The sequence below is a fragment of the Anoplolepis gracilipes genome, chromosome 3, assembly GCF_047496725.1.
Source record: "Anoplolepis gracilipes chromosome 3, ASM4749672v1, whole genome shotgun sequence".
In the NCBI taxonomy this organism is placed as follows: domain Eukaryota; kingdom Metazoa; phylum Arthropoda; class Insecta; order Hymenoptera; family Formicidae; genus Anoplolepis; species Anoplolepis gracilipes.
In genome coordinates, this window is record NC_132972.1 from 9,374,851 (window position 1) to 9,387,804 (window position 12,954).

At 38.4% G+C, this 12,954-nt stretch overlaps 1 protein-coding gene across 2 annotated transcripts; it reads right to left on the minus strand.

Moving 5' to 3' along the window:
• Window positions 1-4,885: 4,885 nt before the first annotated feature.
• LOC140663828 (uncharacterized) lies at window positions 4,886-8,049 on the minus strand. 2 transcript variants are annotated; one of them, XM_072888331.1, is made up of 4 exons: window positions 7,894-8,049; window positions 7,567-7,768; window positions 7,390-7,479; window positions 4,886-6,583 (listed from the first exon to the last, which is right to left on the minus strand). In XM_072888331.1, exons 1-4 carry the CDS (start codon window positions 8,013-8,015, stop codon window positions 6,251-6,253), a joined length of 747 nt encoding a protein of 248 aa, XP_072744432.1. In that variant the 5' UTR covers window positions 8,016-8,049; the 3' UTR covers window positions 4,886-6,250. The 2 variants fall into 2 exon arrangements, with proteins under 2 accessions (XP_072744432.1, XP_072744433.1); XM_072888332.1 differs by having other exon boundaries at window positions 6,451-7,015.
• Between the last annotated feature and the right edge of the window lie 4,905 nt (window positions 8,050-12,954).

A 12,954-nucleotide genomic window follows, 5' to 3' on the forward strand; every position in this document is an offset into this window, starting at 1 on the left:
ACGCAGCTCTTATCAAGGGATTTTGTACTTATTTAGTATTATTAACACGCTATATTTGTTAAATTTGTGACATTACTTATTAATTTAGAGCAAAAAGGTGGAATAAGGATATGTATAATCAATAAACATATAGTATTTCTTTTAAATACAATAGAAATTAGTTATTTGTTAAAAATTAAGGAATTGCTCATTTGTGTGTTGAAAATTAAATATCTCGTGTACATTTATATGCATAATTAGAAGTTGTCTGTTCTGATATGACATCATATTTGCGGTATGACGTAGGCGGGACCTATAATATAGATGATGCTGGTATTACGCGGTGCTCGCTTACGTCAGATGGCAATCCACATGATTGCATCATAATGTTGCAAAGGAACATTCTTGCTAAGGGCTGTTACATGCAAATGTTGAACTAAGTAATTTACCGTATACTCCAGAAAATCGACACTATAAAGATCGTACACTATAAAGATATGCTACAAGGAACTTATTTTTAGTTAGAGGAAAATTCTTGTTTTAAATATATTTTGAAAGTTTAAAGGTTTATAAACAATTTTCAAATTAAAATTATAAAAATATCTAATATATCCAGATTTTTTACTGTCATTTTACTACGTAAGATCGAAAATTTAATACATTGAAAAAAATAATGTTGAATTAACAACATCATATTGTAGTTAATTTATTTTGTTAATTTAATAACATTATTATAATCAAATCAATATGCCATGTACTGATTTGATTAAATCAACACGAATTAAATTTTTTTATATGAAAATAAAATTAAATGTTAAATTTTAATAATAATTTGTTATATGTACTATTTCTTAAAATTAATCAAGTTTCGCGTAATTTGTTAAGTATAGTGCAGACATTTTTTTCTCGATAGAATTGTAATAATGTTAAAGCATTCTTTATTATGAGTTTTAATTACATACAGAGAATTGAAGTGTAAAATTACAAATGATTTCTCATTATACATATATTATGGACATCAGAAATTTATTCTGTACCATGGTTGCAGTAACATTCTAATTCATAGTCTAGATAAGCTATTAAACTTAATTTGAATCTGTGTGTGGCCTGCGAGTATCGAAAAAAAATATATAATTGTATTTTTTGTTTTTTTTTCCTCGATTACTGGAGCATATCGCAAATTACCAATTATTATACAATGTCAGTATTTCAACAATTTATTTTTCTATCTTTGTATACATTTAATCCTTTGTATTTGATTCTTTGTACTTCTGTATATGTTTATTTTTATGGCTTTGCTGCGCGACTTTTCTTAAAACACAATATTGAAGACGAATCAGAGTTAAACCATTTTAATCCGTGAATTCAATTTATTAGTTTCTGAGAACCGTTTAGAAGCACTTTTTCTTTTCTTTTAAGCTTTTCCTTATCCAAGGAATATCGTGATTAAATTCCTTCATAGTTTCTTCGGAGACGCTGTAGCATTTGGCATATATTTACTACCATAGGATTGCAATGCGTTTATATAGCTTGGAGGAAAATCGGTGAGGAGTGATTTATCGTAGTCGATTTAAAACATCGGTTCGTATAGCTGGATTAGAAATTGCAGTTAGTTTACTTCAGCGAAATGTACGAGATTTCCGGGTTGCCATTAAGAGACAAATTGCGTGACCACGTTAGACAAATGTCTGTAAGCTATCCCGCAAGATTTCCGGTTTATCCCAGCCTCTGCTCGCGAGACCAGTTCGATTTGCGGTTCAAATAGAGCCGCGAATATTTTTAGCGAAAATTCGCGACACGAGATCTCGCAAAGTCGCTCGCAGATGTCGCCACGACCATCGAATTCTTAACTTTTTGCAATATTATCATTCATGATTCAATATGACGTAACAGAAATTCCAATCAATAAAATCTAAAATATTTATTTACATATTGTATCACGATGTTTTGATACGAAATAAAATTTTAAAGTTGAGAAAAAAATTAATTAATGCGTTTCAAAGAACGAAAATATATTTATAATTTGTTGTAAAAACTAAAAAAAAACAAAAACAAAAAAAAAAACAGATTATTCTTATCATATAATATAATTTATTTCAAAACGCGAGCAATTTTTTATGTTCCATTTTCCAGTCCATAAACGTACATTACTAAAATATGTATGGGTACAATAATCGTTGGAAGAAAGAATTGTTGTAGGATTTAGGTAAAGGTCGGAGAAAATAGTCGCGTCCAGGTCGCGCTGAAATTGCGTGAGATTGGTGATCAGCGTTTCCCGACGAGATATAAATGCACATTCGCACACGATCATCGTCATTGCCTGCGTGGCGATACTGTTTCACCATTATTATATTTACGAGCATTATACACGAGTGTCATTCCGCGAAGAATATTTTCTTTAAGAGAAAAAATGTCTCTTCTCGGCTGTGACATTATTTCAATAAATAGTTTATTTTTTTTTTATTTAACGATATGTCGCTGTAAATCTCATCATGGTTTTTGATTTATGTATATGCAGCATTTCATATGCAAATTTCATTTCAAATCTTATACGATCGTTAACGGACTCATTCATGATTTTCACAAATAAATAATGCCTTTTAATCGTATTTATACTTTATACTCTGCTCCAATTTTTACATTCTTGCGTTGATTTTTATCTCGACAATTTACTCAGATTGTTATATGAGAAGAAATTGCGCTTAAGAAAAGTAGATATACATTTTGCGGTGTTAAAAGAATGAGGTAAAAATGCACCGGAAGTGATACGTTATTTCAAGCAGTCACGCTAAGTTATGAGAGATTACATCGCGATTATGTATGAATATAGATTACAGAATATACATCGCAGAAGATTGCGTTCTTGGAATTTATCCAACTCGTACGAATTGAGAAGCTTCTCGATTAACAGCCAACAATCTTTTATTTTATTATTACATCGATATTTCAGTTATCTTTCGCGATGAAATCTTAAATTATACTTTAATGCTTTCCGATATGTGCGATTAATTAAATTTATTCTGCGAAATTATAACTTGAATTATATATATTGTGTTAAAAAAAAAAGTAATTTAGATTGGACATATTAAATTTATTTCAAGTATATGTATGTATCATTTTTCTTTTCAAAAATCGTTTATATCTGAAAATCGTTAATGTACGAAACCAACAAATGCTAGATCTAATTCGCGTCTTTCTCAACCTTTTTTAGCATCCGAACCGTAGAAACTTGAAATTCTTGGACTCTTTGGGTAACGTATTTGCATCTTTGCGTTGCGTGCATCCAAAGAGGACGAAACTTTCTCGGATTAAGATTTTCGCTCGATACCTTTTCTCGTTACCGTATTAGAAAGGACGCGTACGAATTAGAGCAGATGGAAATGTGATGAATCGTCGTGATTTCACACACATGAGATCTCGATGACGTGGCTCGTGCTCTCCTCTCTCTCTGTCTATGTCTTGATCTATCTATATCGAGATGTTGTTTATACGTTGTACATACGCCGACGCCTTCGCATCGGTTGATGATGCCGCCGCTTGCGCAATCACCGTTTGCGTTTCACATGATTCACCCGCGTGAAACGTCGGCGGCGTCATCGATGTCGATTTCTCGAAAATGAGGTCGTACGGTGATTGTCACTGGACGGATCTGTCGATGATTCTCTGCTGCTGATGCATTCCTAGTGATGATCGGTTAGAAATAGTAATGGTACACAGGGTGTTCGTAATCGCGAGCTGACCTACTTGAAATTCGAAAGTGGATATTGGTTCAAGAGCTATCTCTGTTTGAAAGGAAATGCTATTGGGGGGCTTCTGAAGTTTCTCGAAATATTCTCGAAAGTCATAGGTTAACTTCATCATTTATTAAAGTGATTAGTGTATATTGTATCGCAAGCGCGCGCATACTTGCGAGAGATTTCCTCGAAATTTCAGAAAGGGGATTATATAAATAGTAGATTGAATACGCCTTGATGTTCTTCCGTTTAATTCTCAATTGTATTTGCGTCTGAAAGCGAAATTCGCTAAGCTCACGAGTGCTATTGAATTAATCTCGCGATGAATATTCCTCGATATTTCTCTTGTATTCTTAATTGATATACGAGTGTCATTTGTATGCATTGAGCTTTGTCAAGAGAAAGAGCTCGGAACTCATCGGCATTAATATCTGGCTGTATTCTTTGAAGAAAAAAAAAATACTAATTGTGTATTTAATATTTCAAGTAGAAAATTCCAACTAACAACATGCATAAATTTTAATTTTCAGTCTTCTCAGCATTGTTTACTTCAAAATTAAAATACATATTACATGTTGCGTGTAATCAATCGAATCGCATTTCTGACATTTCAAATTTTTTAAATAAATACTCATGTCTTTATTAGCTATCAAAATCTTTCATTAACTATCAATAATCGACTTTTCTGATTGATAACGGCAATTATCAATCAGAAAAGTATGACGTTGTGGTAAAGGCGAGTGTATGGAAAGGACAGCGACGTCAAGAATGATCAGGACTCCTCTCACTCCGCCGTCCCCATCTCGATTCCACGTATTGCATCTGCATGTTAAGTTAGATTGACTCTGAGAGAACTGAACCGTGAGCCACTCGAATATATACGCGCTCAGTCTTCACCCTGTCTCCCACTCTCTCTCTCTCTCTCTCTCTCTCTCTCTCTCTCTCTTTCTTTCTATCTCTCTCTCTCTTTCCCTTTTAGGTTTTCTCTCGTCTCCTCTTCTTTCTTTCTTCGTGATATACACTGGTCCGAGAATGTATACACTCTCTCACATTGCACGCAAATGCGTACGCCAATTGTATTTGCATATTTCAAATTATTTCGAGGAAGAGGCTAAGTGGAGCATCGCGCAATGGAGCGATTCCGCCTCTCAGTTTATCTACGAGTGATGCCATTTCTTTTTTTTTTTTTTTCTTCTTTTTTTTTATTTCCTCTCTCTCTTGTCCACGTATTAAGTACGCGAATGCGCATCCATCGTGTAATCGATACCACAAATGGAGCCCTCCACGAGAAATTGACCGCGTCGTTCGCCCACACGTGCGAGCAGATTTCGAAGAAAGGAGCATTCTCGCACGCCTACGTAATGGACGACTCACAAAATCGTACTAGCGTGTCATTTAAATATTTGCTCGCCACGGCTTTACGCTGCGAATTTTATTTTGCGAAATATTAAAGCTCACCGAGAGAAGTTTTTACGGGCGAGTTCTCACACGTCTAAATGTCGAGGAAATTTTGCTCGACTAGCGAGCTCGCGTCTTTCCGTGTTTATTTGCGTTTTTCGCATCCGCCGCGCGTTCCAACGAAAATAAATAAAAATTACCGTGACGGTGGCCCCCCCCCCCCCCGATGGTGCATCCCCAGTCGGGTTTATATTTGCGAATTTTCACGCTCGACGATCGAATTCGTTAGATGAAGTTGTTTACACGCCGAGTTCTCGTCAAGTTTCAGCCGGCACTTATCTATCGACACAGTCTTGAGAAAACGGTGAAGCGAATCTTGAGACGACGATGAGGGAACGACAAGATGAGAGACAGGCGGGATTACGCGGTATCGGTTCCTTTTCGGGATTCGGCGGATTGCGTGTCTGCGAAAAAGTTATGTAGAAAATACTCGCGGCGTGATCTTTGAGATGGAAACTTGCTCGCTCGTGTGTGCGCGGATATAAAAGAAACTTTCTTTTCGCGAAAAAATAATATGCATCGCGCGCGATGCCTTTTATGTGCGCGCATCTCTCTTATCTGCACATTTCGTATAACGTTCTCTTTTATTGTCATACGAATATGTGTAGACTATTTCTGCAAAAAAATTCCTGCTTCTTTCAAACGATGATGCACACTGCGAACTTAGATGACTCGGATTCTCCATTGCTATTAACATCTTGCTCGTGTCATTTAACCGATATGACATTATCGGACAAAATGCCTTGGAATTATCGCACTCTTTTATACTTTTGTACATTCTCGTTTTTTCTCTCGGTAAAAAGACAGATTCTCGAGAAAGATATCGCTCGGGGAAACAATGCGGATGCGTTATTCTCTTGGCACGTGCCGTGTAACTCTGCCGAGCGTCCGTATTAATAGTCGCGAAACCAAGAGGTAAAAATGATCGAAATGTTGGCGCCAACGGATACAAATCTTTATTGCGAGCAACGGCAATACGGTAATCTCATTCTGCAACGGTCGTTTGGTAAAACGATCCCGCGCGTCATTTAACATTCAAGATACCGCCGCCTCTTGGCGCGATAATATCTATTTGTAAATTAACACACGACACTGGGCCAAGTCGCTTGTTGGACGTTTCTGTACTTCGTGCATACGTCGACGCTGCCGTGACGGAACGGCAGCTGCACGATGTTGATATCGTAGTCGGTATTGACAAGGATGGCGTTCATCGAGGGTAGGTGTAACTTGTTGACGATGTCACCATCCTGAACCTCGCCGGTCACCGGGTTCATGAAGGAGCAACGGGTCTTCGACAGCACGCAGGCGGTGGTGTTGACGAACAATTGCGCGAGCTGCACGTTCGTGTAGTTCGTGTAGCTGCTGTTGAAGTTAGGTAACATTCTTGCGGCCTCATCGACGCACTCCCTAAGCTACGAAAAGCATTCGTCAGCTCGCAGGAATTTTGAATTTCCCTCGTGAATCTCCAATTAGTTTTTACAGTGCAATAGAGATCCATAAAGTTACTATTACTGTACACGATAGAAGAAACTGTACAATATTGTATAATACAGGATGATTACAGAGCTCGAGAATTACGCGCGAGATATCTGTGTGATCTCACGCGGAGACGTCGTCAGTTGCATTCCCAACGAGGTAGAAAATCATGACCTCAAGAATGTGGAAATTGCTCGACCTCGCGGATCTATAGTTCCGGGAGTAGTTACATTAGTCTCTCTAATTATGCAGACACTATTTATATTTCGTTTTTTTTGTGCTAGAAGTTTCAAGAATATAAAAGGACTTTGTTGGTTGATTTGTACTACTCCTCGAAACGTTGGTCTGGGTCCCCTGACGTCTATGACCTAAATAATTAATTTACAATAGATTTCTTATTATCTATTTACATATTTACAATTAAAAAATGTTCATGCATTAAAAATAGATAAATAAAAAATAATAATCGATTAGTAGAAGCGTGTTTTTTTTTTTTAATTTTAAAATATTAACAAAGTTTTATTAGTGCTAAATACTCGAACATTTTTTTATAATAACTTGTGATTATCAGTAGCAAAAAAATATAAATATTTATAAATGTGATTGTAACGAATAATGTAAGCAGAGCTATAAGATGATAGCATTCATTGAGGACGCGTTAACAGCAGTAAAGTAAAATAGAGACATTAATGTTCTGAGTAACATCTAACTATTAAGCTATTAGTTCAGAATTTAACCTTACCAAACTATTCTTATTGACTTGACGAATGCATTCTAGGAACGAGCAATATATTAACGTAGGACTTCTCGTATTAGGCATACTGGTTGCATTCTAGAATTGAAACGTGAAATTTATAAGTAAAAATTTATGAAATACATTAAGGGGTGAAAATAAACGGACGGTTTTTCGTTCACATACTCGCAAATAAGCCTGACAGTGACCGTAACTGGTGTTGTTGAGATAATCGTCGGCGCACGTGGACATGGCTGCTAGCATAGAGAAACCCTGCGGTAAGATGCTTGCGCGATAGAAGCAACCGTAACAAGCATCACGTCGCATAGTCGCGTTAGAACCTTGCGACTGGTTGCACAACTGATTCAGCAATTCAGGTATTTTCACTCTGGAAAGCAAAGGCACGTCGTTATACACAATGCGCGGAATAGGCATGCGTGCGCGCGCGCAACGAAAATATTTTTCTTTTTCTTTTCGCACAAGGGGAGAACAATATAAACAATCGGAATGTACTGTTTAACCGTGGTAAAGGTCCCCAGAAATCTTCCAAAGTTGTCCTGTATCACGGAATCGACGAAATTCACACTAGAAATCGAGAACAGTAGTAAAATCGCAACTAACGCCGCTCTCGTCATCGTTGCACGAGACCGTTTGGCAACTTCCTTCCGAATCCCAGCAAACCGGTACTTTTATACTGATGTATGAATCTGATAAAACTTTGTCAGGGATGTATTTGCGTTCGGTTTTTTCATTTGGAAAAAAGTAGATTTTAATTCGTATAATTATAGTCGTGCTAAAAATATATATTTTGCATTAAATCTTTCTTATTATCCATATTTAAATATTACGAACTGTCTACAGATATTAATTAACCTTCAATTCAGATTATAATTTCGCAACAAATTTGTTAATTCTGCACTTGATAATTGAAAAAAAATGTATCAACTATACAACCTTAGAACGTTTAATTTTAATCATAACGTTTAACTTAAATCAACCTTACTTCACCTGTTTTTTTTGTTTAAAGTTAAACATGAAACAAGTCTACAGTCCGACTGTTTTTCTATTGGATTTTTTTACTGTACTGGCTTACGGTCCTGGCGGGGCTGAAGTTGCAGCTAAAGCGTAACGATTCCCATTATCTGCGACCTCGCGCACGAGGTCGTGACACGTGGTTGATCGTCGTTGTCTCGTGAAAATGGACCGTGAATAGAAGATCTGGGACAGCTAGTGGAATCCCACGATTCCGGCTATAACCGACGTGAATCGTATGTCGAGCAAAATGTGTCGCATTATCGCTAAAAGTGCGGGATGCATTCAACGTCGCCCAGTCATCGTTGCACATTCGCAACAACACGCGATATAGCGTGCGCTGCTACTTTATTTATTTTCCGGTCGAAGAGAGTCTCTCGCGTCCAAAAATTCCCTTTTGCCAATGATTATTTCCCGCCGGAAGTGGGAAGCCCGAGCCACAGTTAAAAATACGTGACTCCGGATAATATTGTTGTAGTCTTCGTGTCACGTTGCGCAATAAACGGTAATTTTACGTAATTAAGTAATTGATTCGTTTTACCTGTTTCGAAAGGTTGAACAACCATAACCATAAACCGGAAATGTTTTATCCTCATATTCTCTCTCACAATCAGAAATACGTATATTCGCGATCCAAGTAAACTCTTTCGAAAGCGGTGTGTAATACGTGTATCATTCTATAAAGCGCACACGAGATCGAAATATCCCATGTGTGTTTCGTCGACCATGGAACAAAAGTTCCTCCATATTCCGTCGCTATTTAACAGAAAGTTTTAATCAGGCATCGCTATTTAGGAGGGACATCGGAAAATCAGCGCGCTTAAATGCGCGTTGGTCGCGACGAAAATGAAAAGGCAAACGGTGTCGGTCGGGTGCTCTCTCTAATTTCGGGATCCACGTGGAAAAGTGGGCCATGTGTGCGCGAGAAACGACACACGCGTCGCAGCTATTTGTGCGCCAGACAGACGCGGAGGGACGACGGGACCGAAGGCTGAATGTACGCAAACAGGGAGAGGAGGTTAAGAGCGAGAGATGGATAGAGAAGCAGAGAGAAAAGAGAAAGAGACGGACGCGTGGACAGCGGTGCAACCCCGCCGGCCAGAATTAGAATGACTCACGGGATTATTTGGGTTTATGTAATCCGAGAAATTTTCGGCGACCGCCGTCGCGACGTCGGTGACGTACTCTCGCTGCGTCACATCAGTGTTCACATTGTCGACGAGTACGCGCGCGCGCTTCGAGATTCGCGATATCATATTGCATCTTTGGTACTTTCCTTACGGGCATCATCGTGATTACACGAAATAAATTTGCCGATAGATTGGCCGCAGGATAAAAAAAAAAAACTGCTATTGTTGAAGAAAGTCGATAGGAAGCGTATTTATTTTACGTCACTAATTTTTAGCGGATTGTAAAGATCGTATCGAGTGATATGCATACGAACGTTTAAAATCGTATTTCATTGCTGATCGGATATGGAGCGGTCGGTACTTATGTTAGCAAAATACAAAGAGCGATGAAAGCATTGCTGTCAAAATATGATGTAAAAATATCTCAGTCATAATCCGAAGCTTTACATTTAATGTCTTCGCGCGTAAACGCGTCCCAAAGTGTCGCAAGACGTACAGAAGACACAGTGTCTTCCGTGTTCTCATATTCCTCCTCCCTTCTCATCCGATTCCCTGTCGACTCTCGATCAAAGCGAGACTTAAGGATTCAGGTTGCAGCGCATGTACAGCGCGACATCGACGACGTCTTCCGTAATTGCTCTTTCTGGACCCACCGAAGGAATCTAATTACGACGGTGTCTCAAAGAAATGCACGCGTCGTGTAACGCGTCCGTCCGACAGCTGCATTCTCCTACCAATTTCTTCGCGCCGTCGCTGTCTCTTTGAGCTCTTTACTAAAAACCAATTAAACGGCCGTAGTGTCTCTGAGATTTCGCCGCGATGACAGGAGCGTCAGTCAATCAAATGTTCCGTCGTTATGGTTGTCTAATTTGGTAAGCGGACAGTTCGATCCTTCCACGAGTTCCACGAGCGCTTTATTTCAACTTTCGCGCGAAACACTACTTACGTTTGCGAGATGTAAGTAAAAAAGAAAGTTGGACCGAAGTTTATAAACGCGTTTGAAAGATTATGTAATTCTGGCTAAAATTGTGCGAGAACGAGAAAGAGCGTCACCGGGAGAGTCGTCTCTACTGGATACTTTCCAATTACCAGTTCGCAACTCGGTTGATTCGTCAGTAATCTCCGTTGGGCGTTCCTCATCGTCGAATTAGGAGAGATGCGTGCGCTTTTGATTATAAAAGGTTAAAATTCGTTTTGCTTTACCGCGGCGCGCGCGTCTTCCTTGCAACAGCGCTACTTTCTCCAGCCGCGATGAGAGAGGGACGTCTCAATTATTTTTCCTCCCCACGGGCTCTCTCTCGGGATCCTTTCTGGCTGTCTGATAAGTGCATTAGTTGAACCCGGAAATTGGTCGACCCCCCGTGGCGTGTGCGCGCATTAACCCCACCATTTGGTTCCCGTCGCTTCAAAGGCGCGAGAAGTCGACGTAAAGAAAGAAAAAAAAAAAAAAAAAAAAAAAAACAGAAATATACGCGAGAAATAGAAAGAGAAAGGACACATTATGTGAAGGAAAAGGTGATCCCACGTGTGAGCTGTACATCAACAGATTTTAACCTACATACACTGGCGCTTTCCTTCGCGCGCGTTTTGCCCTCGTGGAATGCTTTTAGCTGCAGGAGCGTACAATACCAAGTGTTTTTGTGTCGAATCTCTGAAAGAAACAGCTCCGACGGACTTTATCGTCGGAATCGCGATTTCCTTCTTTTCCATCTTCGCGATTAAATTGTCTTTGAATCGATATTTATGGCTCGTTTCTTTCTTATTGTTAGTCGAGGATTTTAACATCTGAAATTATGTTCTCGAAACTTATTCTTGGAATTACAAACGTATATTTTTCTAATTTTGCAATATATTTTGTTTCCTAATATAAGTATTAAATATTATATCCACTATATATTTTGTTTTTTGTCTTTTCTCTGTTAATTTTTTTACAATGTATTTTTTTTCCTCAAGGATCTTAATTTTAACGGATTATTTCAGAGACAATCGCCGAACATTTGCCGCTATATAATTTTCCTGGTCTTTTTTTTAAACTCTAAATATAAGCCGTTCAGGTATTCTCGGAACCGAATGTCGAATCAACGGCCCGAATTCGTGGGTGGGGAACACGAATAAATGCGAGCATGTAATGTGACGATAAAGGCGGACCTTTTCCCGTAATACGATCGTATTCGTCACCGCGTGACCTGACATATCTACCGCCGCACATGCACATACATTTTCCTCGGCCCTGTGCACCCTAATTCGCAGAGATCCCGGCAACGGATCTCGTTTTACGTGCACGGGTCGTTAGGTTTTCAAGAGTGCGGCCCAACCCCGTCTATAAGAAATTGACGCGGTACACGACGATAAAAATCAGTTGGCCACGCAAAGGGTACACGCATTTTGGTCCCGAGAGCGTAATTCAGAAACGCGATTCATGTTGTTATTTTCGATAGATAGTGTAACCTTGTAATAGTGTATTTTAAGTTATGACAAGTTTAAATAAAACTCATGTTTGTGTATAATAATTATAAATTTAATAAATTATAATTTTCCTCTGCTATATTTAATTTGTGTTATGTACGACTCAACGCGCGACTTTATTATCGTTTGCCGTGTTCAGAACTGCGACAAAGCTCTATTTCTGTTAATATTGTAGGCACATTACGCATAATGAGAAAACGCCCTTGTATAATGCTTATAAATTTTTAACAAATAATGCAAATTATACCGCTTTCTATGCGTTATACATCACCTGCATGCGTCAGTCGAAAAAATATGACCAACCGCATTCACGAATGCAAATTGCATCTCAAAGTGATTGTGTGCGGATTTACTATTAAAACTTGATGCGATACTTTATAATCCATTAGTGTGTTTTTTTATTTATTACATAAATCAACGACAAATACTCTCAAGACGTTTCGCGAAAAATAAACATTTTATTGCAGGAAACGCGTTACACATCGCTATATCTGGCATGACGCATATCTGGATGTTGCATCGAATTAGCAATTACAGTGACGATGCACATCCAGTGTTTTGATGTTACGGTATTTGCGTGTCTATCTATACTTGCATATAAACTCGCATGTCACGACACGTGTAAAATTATTGTACATATTTATCTTTAAGAGCATCGATTAACAGTCTCGACGCCACTTTTGCCGTCTTGCTTAATGTGCTCCGTGAAAATGACTTACGAATCGCCGTTTGATTTTACAAGAAGCATGTGACAGCATTTCGAGAGTCGCTGGTACATGCTCGTTAATTTTAACGATCCTATCGAAGCGGTAGCGTTCTCATCGCAGTCATTTTTGCACTCACATTTCATTCCGTTTTATTCACATCGCATTTCGCTGTGTTATAATTTCATATGTGAAAGCAGTAAAAGATTTGAAATGTTATCGCAGCTACGAATCTTACAATT

What these genes read in the sequence shown, in the direction of transcription:
- LOC140663828 (XM_072888331.1), bottom strand. Translation starts at nt 8,015, where the DNA reads ATGACGAGAGCGGCGTTAGTTGCGATTTTACTACTGTTCTCGATTTCT. An exon ending in ACCTTTACCACGGTTAAACA is followed by an intron (nt 7,769 to 7,893) that starts GTACATTCCGAT and finishes TTTGCTTTCCAG; the next exon opens with AGTGAAAATACCTGAATTGC. An exon ending in ACTGTCAGGCTTATTTGCGA is followed by an intron (nt 7,480 to 7,566) that starts GTATGTGAACGA and finishes TTTCAATTCTAG; the next exon opens with AATGCAACCAGTATGCCTAA.